At 42.3% G+C, this 21,099-nt stretch overlaps 1 protein-coding gene across 1 annotated transcript in view; it reads right to left on the reverse strand.

The window, feature by feature from the left end:
• The window catches only part of HDAC2 (histone deacetylase 2), a gene marked incomplete in the record, with an annotated part of 356,906 nt that overhangs the window by 120,859 nt on the left and 214,948 nt on the right, over positions 1-21,099 (reverse strand). Inside the window, 1 exon segment of the mRNA XM_053710876.1 lies at positions 15,752-15,860. Within this exon segment, the coding sequence (XP_053566851.1) occupies positions 15,752-15,860 (109 nt within the window).

Here is a 21,099-nt window from a genome sequence, read left to right on the forward strand (position 1 = left end):
TAAATCTTCCAAACTCGATAATAAATCCTACTAGACACAGATTTACGACCCTGCAACATAGTATTAATCACTCAGTCATAGAAACTTCTATGACTAAGTACCAAGTGTTAAATTTTCATACCATCAAATTAATAATTTGAATTCCTGATGGAAAAAACGAATGTTAAGATATAAGGTCTGGCCTTAATGGAAGTAACCAAGATTGGCAACTGGACATCCGAACAAGAACCATATACCAAAACCTGTGTGGCCATGCTGGAGCCACCAGCCACACCAAAGATTGGTCTCTGATGATTTAGAAAATCACTCTAAAAAGAAGAACCAGAGATGAAAAAATATAGGCAGATTGATAATTCCAAGGAAGTGTTAATGCATACACTACTTCCGCCTGAGGATCCCAGGACCTGAATAGGCCCCTGGGAAGTTCCTTGTTTAGATGAGATGCAATCAGAACTATTTCTGGAAGCCCTCACATCTGAAAAATTGAAAAACATATCTGGGTAAAGAGACCATTCTCCTGGATGTAAAGCTTGATTAACAGAGATAATCCGCTTCACGATTGTCTATACCTGGGAAAAAGACCACAGAAATTAGATAGGAGCTGGATTTAGCCCAAGCAAATATCCGAGATACTTCTGTCACAGCCTAAAGACTGATAGTCCCACCCTGATGATTGACATATGCCACAGTTGTGACATTGTCTGTCTGAAAAAAACAGAATTTATGCTTACCTGATAAATTACTTTCTCCAACGGTGTGTCCGGTCCACGGCGTCATCCTTACTTGTGGGAATATCTCTTCCCCAACAGGAAATGGCAAAGAGTCCCAGCAAAGCTGGCCATATAGTCCCTCCTAGGCTCCGCCCACCCCAGTCATTCGACCGACGGACAGGAGGAAAAATATAGGAGAAACCATATGGTACCGTGGTGACTGTAGTTAGAGAAAATAATTCATCAGACCTGATTAAAAAACCAGGGCGGGCCGTGGACCGGACACACCGTTGGAGAAAGTAATTTATCAGGTAAGCATAAATTCTGTTTTCTCCAACATTGGTGTGTCCGGTCCACGGCGTCATCCTTACTTGTGGGAACCAATACCAAAGCTTTAGGACACGGATGAAGGGAGGGAGCAAATCAGGTTACCTAAACGGAAGGCACCACGGCTTGCAAAACCTTTCTCCCAAAAATAGCCTCCGAAGAAGCAAAAGTATCAAATTTGTAAAATTTGGCAAAAGTGTGCAGTGAAGACCAAGTCGCTGCCTTACATATCTGGTCAACAGAAGCCTCGTTCTTGAAGGCCCATGTGGAAGCCACAGCCCTAGTGGAGTGAGCTGTGATTCGTTCAGGAGGCTGCCGTCCGGCAGTCTCATAAGCCAATCGGATGATGCTTTTAAGCCAAAAGGAAAGAGAGGTAGAAGTCGCTTTTTGACCTCTCTTTTTTTTAAAAAAAAATACTTTTTATTGAGGTTAAGTCATAAATAAAACAGTACATTCACATAAGAGAATCATGGCAACATGCCCATATGACATACATCGAGAACACAAACATAAATGACCAGTATAACAGACATGTCTTTAGAATTACGTAAAGATCTTGAGAACTATCCCAGGAGGATGTTCCTTAGCCATGAATAATACCTCTTTTTACTTAACTTCATATTCACAGACAGCGAATAATACATTCATCAAAGTTATCTACTGTAAGCCTATAGTCTCACAGAGGTGTTTAATATCTGAGGGCTTATCCCTGTCAATGGTCAATTCAGAAATCATAGTTTTAGCTAGAGTAACATAGACCAGAAAAACATTAACTAAGGGTTTATTTATGCCTTGCCTGTGACAGGACCCCTCCTCTAGCTTTGTCTAATATAGGATAAAATGCTTATAGGTTTATAGGTTGTCCAGACCCAGGCAGGTTATACCTTGTTCAACAGTAAAAGATTGAGAGTTCAGCCGGGCGACAGGTCGTCCGAGTGTGTAGAGAAGAGTAAGGAGGTGGGGAAGGGGGAGAGAAGGTAAAGAGGGAGCGAAGAGAAAAAAAAAAAAAAAAAAAAAAAAAAAAAAAGGGGGAGGAAGAGGGGAGGGGGACCCAAGCCTCAGCCGCGGGTGACTATCTCCTACAATGTTCCCTTGATCCCCGCTCTCGAGGGCTATTACATTCTAAATATCTTTCTATTTGTTGTCTCCTATTTCCCAGAGTGCCCAAACTTGTCCGTGTAAGCCAGCTTTGCCCACGGATCTCAAGGAGAATTCCTCCATGGAACGGATGTAATCAATGATATCCCGTATCATGTGGAGTGTGACCTGTGTTTTTCCCAACCAGCATCGTGCGATTGCTAGTTTTGTGGCTAAGAGTATAGTTACACAAAGCATCTTCGCAGGTTGGGCCAGTTTCCCTAATCCCAAATGAAACAGGGCAGTGTCAGGTGTCAGTCTGCGTAGTAATCCTAAGTGGTCTAACAGTGCCGCTACCTGGTCCCAGATTTCCCTGACTCCCACACAGCTCCACCAGATATGATAGTGGGAACCTCTTTGGCCACACCCCCTCCAGCATCGGTCTGAAGTCTGTGGGAACATCTTATTTAGGCTGACTGGTACTCTATGCCAGCGTAGGACTAGTTTTATGTAAAGCTCATACAATGTGACGCAATGAATTGCTGCTCTAGTATATTGAACTGCCTGCTGCCACTCCAACTCCTCATGCTCCCTCCTCATATCCCTCTCCCATTCCACGATGCGGAAAGTTTTGGTAAATCTTTCGGAATCCAATAGGAGTTGATAATGAATTGTCAAAGCCTTGCCCGCGAGCCACCTTTTTTCCCAGTGAGTCAATTCTCTGGGTTTTTCCTTTTGGAACTTCCAGGATATCAGCAATGATATAAGCCTGAAATATTCTAAGTGAAACTTTTTGGGGATATCCATGTCCGACAAGTCCGGAGCCTGGATCGCCAAACCCCGGGGCGTATAGAGATCCCTGACATGCTTGATACCCCAGCCAGACCACAGCTGCGCGTGGGACTCCGGCAGACAGGATAGCAGAGCCCTAATTGAATGCACTGGGGATGGGTGAGGTGCCACTCCAGTCAAACCGCGCAGTTCTCTCCATATTTTGACGCCTGCTTTAATGATAGGATTCTAAATCCCCAAGAGTGTATCTGCATGTTGAGGGACCCATATAAGGTCTTCTAGCATCAGGCCTGAGGGGAGCACAGCCTGTTCGAGCTGTCCCCACCTGGTGTCCTCAGACGGGGCCCCCCACGCCGTCGCGTGGGAGAGCATAGCCGCCTTATAGTATTTGCCTATGTTGGGTGCCGCCAGCCCTCCATGGAGAACCGGCCGTTGTAGTTGTTGCATGGCTATCCGCGAAGGTTTACCCTGCCAGATAAACCTGTTTATAATTGCCTGGAAGCGACTGAGAATATATTGCGGGACAGCCAACGGTATACACCTAAAGAGGTACGTGACCTTAGGGAGAAGGGACATCTTTACCGACTGTATTCTCCCAATCCATAATATCTCATATTTAACCCATTTCGCAGTAAGGGAATCGAATTCTTTTAGCAGAGGATCATAATTAGCCCGAATTACTGTCCTCGGGTCTGGGGAGAGGATAACCCCTAGATGTTTTAATTCAGTTGTAGACCAAGTAAATGGGTAAGTCTCTTTGAGCCACAGAAGTTGCTCCGCAGGGAGGTTTATCACTAACGCCTCTGTCTTAGTGAAGTTGAGTCTATAGTATGATATCTCACCGAATGTCTGTAAACATTCGAAAACTACCGGCAGTGAGGTCTCGGGTTCTGTGATGAACAGGGTGAGATCATCTGCAAAAAGTGTGAGTTTCTGCATAGTATCATGAATCAACATTCCCTGTATTCCAGTAGTCTGTCTAATCATGGCCGCCAGAGGCTCAATAGACAGCACAAATAGCAGTGGGGACAACGGGCACCCCTGCCTGGTCCCGTTCCTGATCTCAAAGGGATCATAATAGAACCCCTTTCCTCTGATTCTGGCTGAAGGGCCCGAGTACAGTGCCATGACCGCACTAATTAGACGAACCGGGAGCCCAAAGACCCTCAAAACTTCCTCCATATACTCCCACCGCACCCTGTCGAAGGCTTTTTCTGCATCCAGCGACAGGGCAACAAGTGGGAGCCCCAGAGACTTGGATTCAGCAAAGATGTCCAAGAGGCAGCGTGTGTTATCCGAACCTTGACGACCCCGGACAAACCCCACCTGGTCCAGATGGATCAGAGAGGGGAGTATTTTGGCTAGCCTATTGGCCAGGATTTTCGAGTAAAGTTTTATATCCACATTTATCAGGGATATAGGTCTGTAACTTTCGCATCTGCTCGGGTCTTTTGACCTCTCCTTTTACCAGAATAGACAACAAACAAAGAAGATGTTTGTCTGAAATCTTTTGTAGCCTCTAAATAGAATTTTAGAGCACGGACTAAGTCCAAATTGTGTAACAAACGTTCCTTCTTTGAAACTGGATTCGGACATAACGAAGGTACAACTATCTCCTGGTTAATATTGTTGTTAGAAACAACCTTTGGAAGAAAACCAGGCTTAGTACGCAAAACCACCTTATCTGCATGGAACACCAGATAGGGCGGAGAACACTGCAGAGCAGATAACTCTGAAACTCTTCTAGCAGAAGAAATAGCAACCAAAAACAAAACTTTCCAAGATAGTAACTTAATATCTATGGAATGTAAAGGTTCAAACGGAACCCCTTGAAGAACTGAAAGAACTAGATTTAGACTCCAGGGAGGAGTCAAAGGTCTGTAAATAGGCTTGATCCTAACCAGAGCCTGAACAAATGCTTGAACATCTGGCACAGCTGCCAGTCTTTTGTGTAGTAAGACAGATAAAGCAGAGATCTGTCCCTTTAGAGAACTTGCAGATAATCCATTCTCCAAACCTTCTTGTAGAAAGGAGAGAATCTTAGGAATTTTTATCTTATTCCATGGGAATCCTTTGGATTCACACCAACAGATATATCCATATTTTATGGTAAATCTTTCTAGTTACCGGTTTTCTGGCCTGAACCAGAGTATCTATCACAGAATCTGAAAACCCACGCTTTGATAGAATCAAGCGTTCAATCTCCAAGCCGTCAGCTGGAGGGAGACCAGATTTGGATGTTCGAACGGACCCTGAACAAGAAGGTCCTGTCTCAAAGGTAGCTTCCATGGTGGAACCGATGACATATTCACCAGGACTGCATACCAAGCCCTGCGTGGCCACGCAGGAGCTATCAAGATCACCGAGGCCCTCTCCTGTTTCATCCTGGCTACCAGCCTGGGAATGAGAGGAAACGGTGGAAATACATAAGCTAGGTTGAAGGTCCAAGGTGCTACTAGTGCATCTACTAGAGTCGCCTTGGGATCCCTGGATCTGGACCCGTAGCAAGGAACCTTGAAGTTCTGACGAGACGCCATCAGATCCATGTCTGGAATGCCCCATAATTGAGTTAGTTGGGCAAAGATCTCCGGGTGGAGTTCCCACTCCCCCGGATGGAATGTCTGACGACTCAGATAATCCGCTTCCCAGTTTTCCACACCTGGGATGTGGATCGCAGATAGGAGGCAGGAGTGATCCTCCGCCCATTGAATTATTTTGGTCACTTCTTTCATCACCAGGGAACTCCTTGTTCCCCCCTGATGATTGATATACGCAACGGTCGTCATGTTGTCTGATTGGAATCTTATGAATCTGGCATTTGCTAGCTGAGGCCAAGCCCTGAGAGCATTGAAGATCGCTCTTAGTTCCAGAATCTTTATCGGGAGAAGAGACTCTTCCCGAGACCATAGTCCCTGAGCTTTCAGGGATTCCCAGACCGCGCCCCAGCCCACTAGACTGGCGTCGGTCGTGACAATGACCCACTCTGGTCTGCGGAAGCTCATTCCCTGGGATAGATGGTCCAGGGTCAGCCACCAACGGAGTGAATCTCTGGTCTTCTGATCTACTTGAATCATTGGAGACAAGTCTGTATAGTCCCCATTCCACTGTTTGAGCATGCACAGTTGTAATGGTCTTAGATGAATTCGTGCAAAAGGAACTATGTCCATTGCTGCAACCATCAACCCTACTACTTCCATGCACTGTGCTATGGAAGGACGTGGAACAGAATGAAGAACTTGACAAGTGCTTAGAAGTTTTGACTTTCTGACCTCTGTCAGAAAAATCCTCATTTCTAAGGAATCTATTATTGTTCCCAAGAAGGGAACTCTTGTTGACGGAGACAGAGAACTTTTTTCTATGTTCACCTTCCATCCGTGTGATCTGAGAAAGGCCAGAACGATGTCTGTATGAGCCTTTGCTTTTGACAGGGACGACGCTTGTATTAGAATGTCGTCCAAGTAAGGTACTACTGCAATGCCCCTCGGTCTTAGAACCGCTAGAAGGGACCCTAGTACCTTTGTGAAAATCCTTGGAGCAGTGGCTAACCCGAATGGGAGGGCCACAAACTGGTAATGTTTGTCCAGAAAGGCGAACCTTAGGAACTGATGATGTTCTTTGTGGATAGGAATATGTAGGTACGCATCCTTTAGATCCACGGTAGTCATAAACTGACCTTCCTGGATAGTGGGTAGAATCGTTCGAATGGTTTCCATCTTGAACGATGGTACCCTGAGAAATTTGTTTAGGATCTTCAAATCCAAAATTGGTCTGAAAGTTCCCTCTTTTTTGGGAACTACGAACAGATTTGAATAAAATCCCATTCCTTGTTCCTTTATTGGAACTGGGTGTATCACTCCCATCTTTAACAGGTCTTCTACACAATGTAAGAACGCCTGTCTCTTTATTTGGTTTAAGGATAAGTGAGACATGTGGAACCTTCCCCTTGGGGGTAGTTCCCTGAATTCCAGAAGATAACCCTGAGAAACTATTTCTAGTGCCCAGGGATCCTGAACATCTCTTGCCCAAGCCTGAGCAAAGAGAGAGAGTCTGCCCCCTACTAGATCCGGTCCCGGATCGGGGGGCTACTCCTTCATGCTAGCAGCAGCAGGCTTCTTGGCCTGCTTACCCTTGTTCCAGCCTTGCATCGGTTTCCAGGCTGGTTTGGGTTGTGAGGCATTACCCTCTTGCTTAGAGGATGCAGAATTAGAGGCCGGTCCGTTCCTAAATTGCGAAAGGAACGAAAATTAGACTTATTCTTGGCCTTGAAAGGCCTATCTTGTGGAAGGGCGTGGCCCTTTCCCCCAGTGATGTCTGAGATAATCTCTTTCAATTCTGGTCCAAATAGAGTTTTACCTTTGAAAGGGATGTTAAGCAATTTTGTCTTGGATGACACATCCGCTGACCAAGACTTTAGCCAAAGCGCTCTGCGCGCCACGATTGCAAACCCTGAATTTTTCGCCGCTAATCTAGCTAATTGCAAAGCGGCATCTAAAATAAAAGAGTTAGCCAACTTAAGTGCGTGAACTCTGTCCATAACCTCCTCATATGGAGTCTCTCTACTGAGCGACTTTTCTAGTTCCTCGAACCAGAACCACGCTGCTGTAGTGACAGGAACAATGCACGAAATGGGTTGTAGAAGGTAACCTTGCTGTACAAAAATCTTTTTAAGCAAACCCTCCAATTTTTTATCCATAGGATCTTTGAAAGCACAACTATCCTCGATAGGAATAGTAGTGCGCTTGTTTAGAGTAGAAACTGCCCCCTCGACCTTAGGGACTGTCTGCCATAAGTCCTTTCTGGGGTCGACCATAGGAAATAATTTCTTAAATATAGGGGGGGGGACAAAAGGTATGCCGGGCTTTTCCCACTCCTTATTCACTATGTCCGCCACCCGGCTTGGGTATAGGAAAAGCGTCGGAACCTCTAGGAACTTGTCCATCTTGCATAATTTCTCTGGAATGACCAAGTTGTCACAATCATCCAGAGCAGATAACACCTCCTTAAGCAGTGCGCGGAGATGTTCTAATTTAAATTTAAATGTCACAACATCAGGTTCAGCTTGTTGAGAAATTTTTCCTGAATCTGAAATTTCCCCATCTGACAAAACCTCCCTCATGGCCACTTCAGATTGGTGTGAGGGTATGACAGAACAATTATCATCAGCGCCCTCCTGCTCTTCAGTGTTTAAAACAGAGCAATCGCGCTTTCTCTGATATGTAGGCATTTTGGATAAAATATTTGCTATGGAGTTATCCATTACAGCCGTCAATTGTTGCATGGTAATAAGCATTGGCGCGCTAGATGTACTAGGGGCCTCCTGCGTGGGCAAAACTGGTGTAGACACAGTAGGAGATGATGTAGTATCATGTTTACTCCCCTCATCTGAGGAATCATCTTGGGCAATTTCATTATCTGTGGCAGTACTGTCCTTACTTTGTTTGGACGCTATGGCACAATTATCACACAAATTTAAATGGGGAGACACATTGGCTTTCACACATATAGAACATAGCTTATCCGAAGGCACAGACATGTTAAACAGGCTTAAACTTGTCAATAAAGCACAAAAAACGTTTTAAAACAAAACCGTTACTGTCTCTTTAAATTTTAAACAGAAAACACTTTATTACTGAATATGTGAAAAAGTATGAAGGAATTGTTGAATTATCAGCATAAACATGTATAAAATGCCCAAATAAAGCAATCGATTTCCAAAAAACTCTTAACCATCTCCGTGGAGATGTTGCCTGTGCAACGGCAAAGAGAATGACTGGGGTGGGCGGAGCCTAGGAGGGACTATATGGCCAGCTTTGCTGGGACTCTTTGCCATTTCCTGTTGGGGAAGAGATATTCCCACAAGTAAGCATGACGCCGTGGACCGGACACACCAATGTTGGAGAAACGTCTCTTTTTCAAAAAAGAAACCAAACTGAAGAACTCTGAGAATGCACGGAGTTCCAAAATATCAAATGGTAATCTCGCCTCCTGAGATTTCCAAACCCCTTGTGCTGACAGAGATCCTCAGACAGCCTCCCAACCTAAAATACTCGCATCTGTAGAGATTATGGTCCAGGTTGAAAGAACCGAAGAGACCTGTAGAACTAAATGATGGTGATCTTAACCGCCGAATCAAAGATAGTTAAACATTAGGATTCAAAGATATAAAAAGTGATATCCTAGAATAACTGCCCCATTATTCAGCATAAACTGGAAAGGTTTCCTATGAAATGAGCAAAGGGAATCGAATCCAATGCTGCAGCCATGAAACCTAAAACTTCCATGCATATATAGCAACTTGAAGGAAATAATAGACACTGAAGGTTCCGACAAACGGAACCCAATAAACTTGTCACTTGTCTGTTAGAGACAAAAATATTGACGCAATCTATCTGGAAACCTAAAAAAGGTGACCCTTGTGTGAGAAATCAAGGAGCTTTTGATAAAAAGATCCTCTAACCATGTCTTGAAGAAACAACAAAGTTGAATTGTATGAGATTCCGCAGAACGAAAAGACTGAGCCAGTACCACGATACCGTCCAAATAAGGAACACTGAGAACCTTGAAACGATTCTTAGAGCCGTCGCTAGACCAGAAGGAAAAGCAACAAATTGGTAATGCTTGTCAAAAAAAGAGAATCTCAGAAAATGAAGATATGCATCTATTGTATCTATTGTAAACATAACTGACCAAAAAGGCAGAATAGACCATATAAACGCCATTCTAAAATATGGTACACTTATATGACAGTTCAAAAAGATTTTCTATCTTTGGAACAATGAATAGTCTTGAATAAAACCCCAAAACCCAGTTCCTAAAATGAAACTGGAATAAATACCCCAGAAAACTCCAGGTCTGAGCATCGCTTGAGCCCCAACGGGTGACCAACCGCACTTCACCAGTACCCAAAACATATAGGTCTGAAACACACTTCAGGAAAGTGTTAGTCTTACTGGAATAGCTGGAATATGATAGAGAAAAAAGACTTCTCACAGACGGTTTTACTCTGAAACCTATTATGTACCCAAAGTCTAAGAAGTTTGGACCTAATAGAACCAAACAAATTTCAAAAAAGTCTTAACCTGCCCCTTACCAGCCAAGCTGGAATAAGAACCGCACCTACATGCAAATTTGGGGAGCTGACTTTGAACTTTTAAAAGGCTTAATTGAATGAAGAAAAAAACTTCCAATTATAAACATGTTACTTGGGGAAGAATTCAGGATTCAGTTCCTTAGTAAGAACAGAAAACTAATATAAGCTTAAAGTTTTAGTCTTAGAACTCAATCTTGAAGCCCAGAGTAACAGTTAAAGAATTGAATACGATTATGAACCAAATAATTGATTATCTTGGAAAAAAAAGAAATATGGATTTTAGAAATCAAATTAGCATTCCAAGATTGAAATCACAAAGTTCTTCTAGCTAAAATAGCTAAAGACATAGATTAAACCTCATTTGTGAAAATATTTAATAAAATGACAACACAAATGAAATTATTAGCATGTTAATCAAGTTAAAGGACCAGTCAACACACTGGACTTGCACAATCAACAAATGCAAAATAACAAAAAAATGCAATAGCACTTAGTCTGAACTTCAAATAAGTAGTAGATTTTCGAAAAAGAAAAAGAGGGGGCGCCCTAAGTGTAGGAGAGAAGATGTGACCAAATAATTCTATACTTATGTATCTAGATGTTAGATTAATATTAAAAAATACTAAAGTGATAAATCAAGGTGATATACTGTGGAAACCAGTGTCAATATGGTTTTAAAGTGATAAATCATACAATGTGCAATGTTATACAGTGTTAATCGATAGCAATGTGATACAGGGTTAAAGTAATGAACAATCAAAACAAACACAGTGATAATAAAGTGAAAGTCTCTATTGGGATGGGAGGCAGCTATCTGTGATGATCCAGGCCAGGATCCAGGAGCAGCAATCTATGAAGAGAAAAGACAGAAGCGCCACATGGCCCAATATTGTTTGATCCAGAATAAATAGATCTTAAGGTGATGAGTAAACTCACGTTTAGTAGAGCACCTCAGTTAGTGCTAGATATACGGTCTGGGATCTATTTGGTCACCCAGAAGACCAACTTCCTGCACAGGAGCTGATGTCTGTATAGGCAGAAGGAAAACACAGGTGCCAATATGGCCTAGTATTGCTGGTGCAAAGGTGTCAATACAAGCAAAGAGATGAATAATACTCACAAAGTGTAAAGCACCTCTCGTGGTGCTATAGAGGCATGAAGGGGTCAATTCAGTCACCCAACAGACTTGTAGCCAGACATCCAAATGGATCCAGAGGTGCAAAAGGATCCCACAATTGATCCAGAAAAGGAATTAATCCTCAGGAAAAGGATAAAAGATATATATCCCAAAGAAAGATGCAGCAAGTGTTCAAAATATTAAAAAGTGACTTTAATAAAATTGTAAAAATAACAGGCAACGCGTTTCTCAGCCAATGGCTGTTTCATCAGGCTACAAGTCTGTTGGGTGACTGAATTGACCCCTTCATGCCTCTATAGCACCACGAGAGGTGCTTTACACTTTGTGAGTATTATTCATCTCTTTGCTTGTATTGACACCTTTGCACCAGCAATACTAGGCCATATTGGCACCTGTGTTTTCCTTCTGCCTATACAGACATCAGCTCCTGTGCAGGAAGTTGGTCTTCTGGGTGACCAAATAGATCCCAGACCGTATATCTAGCACTAACTGAGGTGCTCTACTAAACGTGAGTTTACTCATCACCTTAAGATCTATTTATTCTGGATCAAACAATATTGGGCCATGTGGCGCTTCTGTCTTTTCTCTTCATAAATAAGTAGTAGATTTTGTCCTTTTAACAATGCTAAACATATCATAATCCGATACTTGATCTTAAAGTATCCAACCAGAAAGATGAAGCAATTGCAACATCAGCCAAATAAATTACAGGTCTAAGAAAAGTACCTGAAAATAATTTTCCTTAAATAAGATACGACCATCTGAAGGAAAAAAATAAATACTATTTGCTATAAGAATAATAGTATATTTAGCAAGAGTAGAGATAGCCCCATTAACTTGGGGAATCTTTCCTCAAAACTGAAAACTAACTGCCGGCAAAGAATACAATTTAAAAACCTTAAAGAAGGACTAAAAGAAAATTCTCAGCCTATTCCATGCCCTAGTATGAGGAACTGGAAAAAAAACCTCTGAAGAAACCACAGAAGATAAATAAGCAGAATTTAAATGTTAGCTAGTTTTTAAAAATCAAAAGAACTAGTTACTTCAAAATCCAAAATAATCAACACCTTTTGAACAAAGAACAAATGTACTCTATTAAAAAATAAAAAAGTAGATTTGTTAGTGTCAGTATCTGATGAAGAAAAATTCTGAATGAGAAAAAACACCATCAGAGAAGGATAATTCATTATGTTGTTGGTCATTTGAAACTTCATCAACTAAAAAAGTTTGAAAAATACCTAAAAATTTTATTAGAAGGCGGGATGTCAGACAAAGCCTTTAAAATAGAATCAGAAAAATATTCTTATAAATTTCTAAGTATATCTTTACATATGATATAAAAAGAATAGCAATATATAAAGCATAAATACTAATGGATTCTGCATGTAAAAGTTTATCATGATAACTTATTACAAACCATAGCTAAAGATAAACATGCATAACATTAAAATAAATGAACTTAGCTTTGGTAGGACTGATATCAGTCAACAGGAATCCCTCAGCATTTCTTGATACAGGAACAGTGTTTGAATATCTTGCAATATGTAATAGAAAAAAAACAACATATGAAGAAAAATTATCAAATTCCTTAAATGACAGTTTCAGGAATGGGAAAAAATGCAAAATAAACAAGCCTCTAGAAACCAGAAGCAACAAAAAAGTGAGACTTAAATAATGTGAGAAAAAGTGGAACAAGTATGACGTCCACATTTTTGGCGCCAAGTATGACGCCCACATTATTGGCGCCAAGTACAACGCCCATATTTTTTGGCGCCAGGTATGACGCCACATCCTCTGACGCCGAAAACGACGCCCACATTTTTTGTCGCAAAAAAACATCTGAACACACATGCGTCAAAAAATGACGTAACTTACGAACAAACTTCCGGCGTCAAATACGGCGCCGGAAATTACAAAATTTTGCGCCAAAAATGACGCAATAAATTGAAGCATTTTCTGCTCCCGCGAGCCTAACAGCCCGCAGGGAAAAAAAGTCAACTGAAAATTTTCAAGGTAAGAAAAAAATATTTATTCATATGCATTATCCCAAATAATGAAACTGACAGTCTGAATGAAGGAATACTGATTATCCTGAATCATGGCAAATATAAGTTTAAACACATATATTTAGAACTTTACATATAGTGCCCAACCATAGCTTAGAGTGTCACAAATAAAATAAGACTTACTTACCCCAAGACACTCATCTACATAAAGTAGATAGCCAAACCAGTACTGAAACGAAAATCAGTAGAGGTAATGGTATAAGAGTATATCGTCGATCTGAAAAGGGAGGTAGAAGAAATCTCTACGACTGATAACAAAGAACCTATGAAATAGATCCCCTAGAGGAAGACCATTGTATTCAAATAGGCAATACTCTCTGCACATCCCTCTGACATTCACTGCACTCTGAGAGGAAAACCGGGCTTCAGCCTGCTGCAAAGCGCATATCAACGTAGAATCTAGTACAAACTTACTTGGGAGGCAAAGTTTGTAAAAACTGAATTGTGGGTGTGGTGAGGGGTGTATTTATAGGCATTTAAAGGTTTGGAAAACTTTGCCCCTCCTGGTAGGAATGTATATCCCATACATCACTAGCTCATGGACTCTTGCTAATTACATGAAAGAAATATGACTGAACATACCTCATTGCTGTATAGCAAGAAACCGTTCCTCACACTGAAGTTTTCCTGTACTCCTCAGCTTCTTGGGGAACAGCAGTGGACCTTAGTTACAAATGCCAAGATCATCATCCTTCAGGCAGAAATCTTCATCTATGTCCTGCCTGAGAGTAAATAGTACAACACCGGTACCATTTAAGAATAACAAACACTTGATTGAAGACAAAATAAAACTAACAGTTTAACACCTCTTCTCTTTACTCTTCCTGCTTAGAGCCAGCAAAGAGAATGACTGGGGGGTGGAGTTAAGGGGGAGCTATATAGACAGCTCTGCTGTGGTGCTCTATTTGCTACTTCCTGTCAGGAAGGACAATATCCCACAAGTTAGGATGAATCCGTGGACTCGGTACATCATGCAAAAGAAAACTGCACCTTTATACTCCCAATGGCTGGGGCACTCACCACCTCCTAGACCCAGACAAATAAGAGAGGAAACGCTCTCCTCAGGTTTAAGTCTCAGCCGGAATGGAGGAAATGAACATAGACCACACCCGGTCACATGGAGTGCAAGACCGTACGACCACTGTTATTACAAGTACAAAAAATTAAACTTAAAAGTGAAACCTATTTGTTACAACCAAAAACACAGAGTCTATCAGCCCAGGAAAAAAAATCACACAAAGCAGCATGCAAATAATTAATATACTGATTAATTAACCCCAACTGTTCAATAAACCCCCTTCAGAGGATATTAATCCTGGATCCTATCAAGGTATAAAGAAGCCACACTGACCATGTTATAGCATTTTATGTGTAAAAATGTAAACGATCTTACCTCCAGGATCCATGCTGTGGAACAGAACATAGCCTCTGAAGTGCGACAGTCTTATACCAGCGCTCTTGACATGGATTTGAGTGAGAGAAATCAGGCAGTGAAACTTGTCAATACTGATTGCTTAGGAGCTCTTAGCAGTAGTCTGGATGGCTTCGCAGAAAAACTTTCCCTGCCTTTCCAGACTCAAAATTTCATCAATACTGTCACTGAGAGGTTGACATGACTACTTAAAGCTCCAGTCCCATCTCAAAAGCCAGATACCCTTTTTCAGGACTCTCTAAATCTTCTGACACTTCTCTGACACCTCCTAACGTGACGAAAGTCAAAGAATGACTGGGGTAATGAGGAAGTGGGAGGGATATTTAAAAGGGACACTGAATCCAATTTTTTTCTTTTGTGATTCAGATAGAGCATGCAATTTTAAGCAGCTTTCTAATTTACTCCTATTATCAATGTTTCTTCATTCTCTTGCTATCTTTATTTGAAAAAAAGGGCATCTAAGCTTTTTTCTTGGTTCAAAAAATAGGCTGGCATCTAAACTTACATTTTTGCATTTCAAATAAAGATATCAAGAGAATGAAGAAGACTTGATAATAGGAGTAAATTAGAAACTTGTTTAAAATTCCATGCTCTATCTGAATCACAAAATAACATTTTTGGGTTCAGTGTCCCTTTAAGCCTTTGGCTGGAGTGTCTTTGCCTCCTCCTGGTGGCCAGGTGTTGTATTTCCCAACAGTAAGGAATGAAGCCGTGGACTCTCTCTATCTTAGGAAGGAAAAGGGAAGAGTGATCATTTTCTGTATTATTTAAGGTGGAACCAAGATTTAAAAAAAAAAAATCTAAAATACCCTGATAAAATATTTGAGCACTGTAGTTCATTATCAAGCTATTTTAAACTTGTAATTGTATTGCATATGGAACTTTTTCAATGTGTCCAGAGAGGCTGTATTGCATTCTGCTGAGTTGAACTTGCTGGGTACATCTTAAAATAATAAAAAAAACTCAGCCATCACCATGCAGCATCATATTTACAATAGCTCACTCATATTTCCATAGTTTTGTGCGTCAACTGAAAACAATTCACTTGAACAAGTTACCATTTTCTTTAAAATTTCTCAATGGTTATAATTAAATTAACACAAAATGTATGCCACTTACTTTATTTTCTCCATATATTCTGGTGTATTCTGATTTGTCATGTTAGAAGGACTTATATGTAGCTTGAAATCTGGCCCAAAATATTCAAAATAATCATTGTACGGTAGTTCTGTTAGGGAATAAAAAATTAGGGAAAAATGTAATACATACATACACACATGTATTTTTTTTTAATCATTATTATTTTTAAGTAGACAACACAAAGTATTGATCTAGGCCCATTTTGGTATATTTCATGCCACCATTTCACCGGCAAATGCAATCAAATAAAAAAAAAAAAAAATGTTAACTTTTTCACAATTTTAGGTTGCTCACTGAAATTATTTACAAACAGCTTGTGCAATCATGGCACAAATGGTTGTAAATGCTTCTCTGGGATCCACTTTGTTCAGAAATAGACATATATGGCTTTGGCATTGCTTTTTGTATTATTCCCAGAAGTGAAGGGGTTAATTAGGTAGCTTGTAGGGTTAATTTTAGCTTTAGTGTAGCGCTTTTTTTTTTTTTTACATCGCCGTGGTGTAGCGGTCTCACTTGCTCCCACCCTCCTCCCGCCCCCTACAGCGATGGGCCGCCCACCCGCCTACCTCCTCCTTCAGGCTCACCAGAAACACAAGTTATGAAGCAGCGGTCTAAAAAAGGTTTATTATTATGGCAACACGCCGAAACTAGTCAGACCAGCCTGCATTCTCTGTTCCTGTGTGTTGGTGTCATGGATTTTTATCCTGTTTAAATTGAATAAAGAAAACGTATTTTAACTCTCATGGATTCTACTCACTTCTTTGTTGCTATGCCCCATAACCTGTCCGCCTGCTCTGAGGTGGCGGACAGACATCGCCGGAAATCAACCCGATCTAATACGATCGGGTTGATTGACAGCCCTGATTGGCCGCGAATCTGCAGGGGGCGGTAGTGCACCAGCAGTTCACAAGAACTGCTGGTGCAATAATAAATGCTGACAGCGTACGCCGTCAGCATTTATTGATGTGTTGCAGACATGATCCGCAATATTGGATCATGTCTGTCCGCACAATAATAAATCGGCCCATTAGCCTGTTGGGTGATATTTTGGTTTAAAACTAAAAATTGAGAAAAATACAAAATTGAGGCGAAAACAGAATTTATGTTTACCTGATAAATTACTTTCTCCAACGGTGTGTCCGGTCCACGGCGTCATCCTTACTTGTGGGATATTCTCTTCCCCAACAGGAAATGGCAAAGAGCCCAGCAAAGCTGGTCACATGATCCCTCCTAGGCTCCGCCTACCCCAGTCATTCGACCGACGTTAAGGAGGAATATTTGCATAGGAGAAACCATATGGTACCGTGGTGACTGTAGTTAAAGAAAATAAATTATCAGACCTGATTAAAAAAACCAGGGCGGGCCGTGGACCGGACACACCGTTGGAGAAAGTAATTTATCAGGTAAACATAAATTCTGTTTTCTCCAACATAGGTGTGTCCGGTCCACGGCGTCATCCTTACTTGTGGGAACCAATACCAAAGCTTTAGGACACGGATGAAGGGAGGGAGCAAATCAGGTCACCTAAATGGAAGGCACCACGGTTTGCAAAACCTTTCTCCCAAAAATAGCCTCAGAAGAAGCAAAAGTATCAAACTTGTAAAATTTGGTAAAAGTGTGCAGTGAAGACCAAGTCGCTGCCCTACATATCTGATCAACAGAAGCCTCGTTCTTGAAGGCCCATGTGGAAGCCACAGCCCTAGTGGAATGAGCTGTGATTCTTTCGGGAGGCTGCCGTCCGGCAGTCTCGTAAGCCAATCTGATGATGCTTTTAATCCAAAAAGAGAGAGAGGTAGAAGTTGCTTTTTGACCTCTCCTTTTACCGGAATAAACAACAAACAAGGAAGATGTTTGTCTAAAATCCTTTGTAGCTTCTAAATAGAATTTTAGAGCGCGAACAACATCCAAATTGTGCAACAAACGTTCCTTCTTTGAAACTGGTTTCGGACACAGAGAAGGTACGATAATCTCCTGGTTAATGTTTTTGTTAGAAACAACTTTTGGAAGAAAACCAGGTTTAGTACGTAAAACCACCCTATCTGCATGGAACACCAGATAAGGAGGAGAACACTGCAGAGCAGATAATTCTGAAACTCTTCTAGCAGAAGAAATTGCAACTAAAAACAAAACTTTCCAAGATAATAACTTAATATCAACGGAATGTAAGGGTTCAAACGGAACCCCCTGAAGAACTGAAAGAAATAAATTGAGACTCCAAGGAGGAGTCAAAGGTTTGTAAACAGGCTTAATTCTAACCAGAGCCTGAACAAAGGCTTGAACATCTGGCACAGCTGCCAGCTTTTTGTGAAGTAACACAGACAAGGCAGAAATCTGTCCCTTCAGGGAACTTGCAGATAATCCTTTTTCCAATCCTTCTTGAAGGAAGGATAGAATCTTAGGAATCTTAACCTTGTCCCAAGGGAATCCTTTAGATTCACACCAACAGATATATTTTTTCCAAATTTTGTGGTAAATCTTTCTAGTTACAGGCTTTCTGGCCTGAACAAGAGTATCGATAACAGAATGTGAGAACCCTCGCTTCGATAAGATCAAGCGTTCAATCTCCAAGCAGTCAGCTGGAGTGAAACCAGGTTCGGATGTTCGAACGGACCCTGAACAAGAAGGTCTCGTCTCAAAGGTAGCTTCCAAGGTGGAGCCGATGACATATTCACCAGATCTGCATACCAAGTCCTGCGTGGCCACGCAGGAGCTATCAAGATCACCGACGCCCTCTCCTGATTGATCCTGGCTACCAGCCTGGGGATGAGAGGAAACGGCGGGAACACATAAGCTAGTTTGAAGGTCCAAGGTGCTACTAGTGCATCCACTAGAGCCGCCTTGGGATCCCTGGATCTGGACCCGTAGCAAGGAACTTTGAAGTTCTGACGAGAGGCCATCAGATCCATGTCTGGAATGCCCCACAGCTGAGTGACTTGGGCAAAGATTTCCGGATGGAGTTCCCACTCCCCCGGATGCAATGTCTGACGACTCAGAAAATCCGCTTCCCAATTTTCCACTCCTGGGATGTGGATAGCGGACAGGTGGCAGGAGTGAGACTCCGCCCATAGAATGATTTTGGTCACTTCTTCCATCGCTAGGGAACTCCTTGTTCCCCCCTGATGGTTGATGTACGCAACAGTTGTCATGTTGTCGGATTGAAACCGTATGAACTTGGCCCTCGCTAGCTGAGGCCAAGCCTTGAGAGCATTGAATATCGCTCTCAGTTCCAGAATATTTATCGGTAGAAGAGATTCTTCCCGAGACCAAAGACCCTGAGCTTTCAGGGATCCCCAGACCGCGCCCCAGCCCATCAGACTGGCGTCGGTCGTGACAATGACCCACTCTGGTCTGCGGAATGTCATCCCTTGTGACAGGTTGTCCAGGGACAGCCACCAACGGAGTGAGTCTCTGGTCCTCTGATTTACTTGTATCTTCGGAGACAAGTCTGTATAATCCCCATTCCACTGACTGAGCATGCACAGTTGTAATGGTCTTAGATGAATGCGCGCAAAAGGAACTATGTCCATTGCCGCTACCATCAACCCGATCACTTCCATGCACTGAGCTATGGAAGGAAGAGGAACGGAATGAAGTATCCGACAAGAGTCTAGAAGCTTTGTTTTTCTGGCCTCTGTCAGAAATATCCTCATTTCTAAGGAGTCTATTATTGTTCCCAAGAAGGGAACCCTTGTTGACGGAGATAGAGAACTCTTTTCCACGTTCACTTTCCATCCGTGAGATCTGAGAAAGGCCAGGACTATGTCCGTGTGAGCCTTTGCTTGAGGAAGGGACGACGCTTGAATCAGAATGTCGTCCAAATAAGGTACTACAGCAATGCCCCTTGGTCTTAGCACAGCTAGAAGGGACCCTAGTACCTTTGTGAAAATCCTTGGAGCAGTGGCTAATCCGAAAGGAAGCGCCACGAACTGGTAATGCTTGTCCAGGAATGCGAACCTTAGGAACCGATGATGTTCCTTGTGGATAGGAATATGTAGATACGCATCCTTTAAATCCACCGTGGTCATGAATTGACCTTCCTGGATGGAAGGAAGAATAGTTCGAATGGTTTCCATCTTGAACGATGGAACCTTGAGAAACTTGTTTAAGATCTTGAGATCTAAGATTGGTCTGAACGTTCCCTCTTTTTTGGGAACTATGAACAGATTGGAGTAGAACCCCATCCCTTGTTCTCTTAATGGAACAGGATGAATCACTCCCATTTTTAACAGGTCTTCTACACAAAGTAAGAATGCCTGTCTTTTTATGTGGTCTGAAGACAACTGAGACCTGTGGAACCTCCCCCTTGGGGGAAGCCCCTTGAATTCCAGAAGATAACCTTGGGAGACTATTTCTAGCGCCCAAGGATCCAGAACATCTCTTGCCCAAGCCTGAGCGAAGAGAGAGAGTCTGCCCCCCACCAGATCCGGTCCCGGATCGGGGGCCAACATTTCATGCTGTCTTGGTAGCAGTGGCAGGTTTCTTGGCCTGCTTTCCCTTGTTCCAGCCTTGCATTGGTCTCCAAGCTGGCTTGGCTTGAGAAGTATTACCCTCTTGCTTAGAGGACGTAGCACTTTGGGCTGGTCCGTTTCTACGAAAGGGACGAAAATTATGTTTATTTTTTGCCTTGAAAGGCCGATCCTGAGGAAGGGCGTGGCCCTTACCCCCAGTGATATCAGAGATAATCTCTTTCAAGTCAGGGCCAAACAGCGTTTTCCCCTTGAAAGGAATGTTAAGTAGCTTGTTCTTGGAAGACGCATCAGCCGACCAAGATTTCAACCAAAGCGCTCTGCGCGCCACAATAGCAAACCCAGAATTCTTAGCCGCTAACCTAGCCAATTGCAAAGTGGCGTCTAGGGTAAAAGAATTAGCCAATTTGAGAGCATTGATTCTGTCCATAATCTCCTCATAAGGAGGAGAATCACTATCGACCGCCTTTATCAGCTCATCGAACCAGAAACATGCGGCTGTAGCGACAGGGACAACGCATGAAATTGGTTGTAGAAGGTAACCCTGCTGAACAAACATCTTTTTAAGCAAACCTTCTAATTTTTTATCCATAGGATCTTTGAAAGCACAACTATCCTCTATGGGTATAGTGGTGCGTTTGTTTAAAGTGGAAACCGCTCCCTCGACCTTGGGGACTGTCTGCCATAAGTCCTTTCTGGGGTCGACCATAGGAAACAATTTTTTAAATATGGGGGGAGGGACGAAAGGAATACCGGGCCTTTCCCATTCTTTATTAACAATGTCCGCCACCCGCTTGGGTATAGGAAAAGCTTCTGGGAGCCCCGGCACCTCTAGGAACTTGTCCATTTTACATAGTTTCT

This window comes from Bombina bombina, chromosome 4, assembly GCF_027579735.1.
Source record: "Bombina bombina isolate aBomBom1 chromosome 4, aBomBom1.pri, whole genome shotgun sequence".
NCBI lineage: Eukaryota > Metazoa > Chordata > Amphibia > Anura > Bombinatoridae > Bombina > Bombina bombina.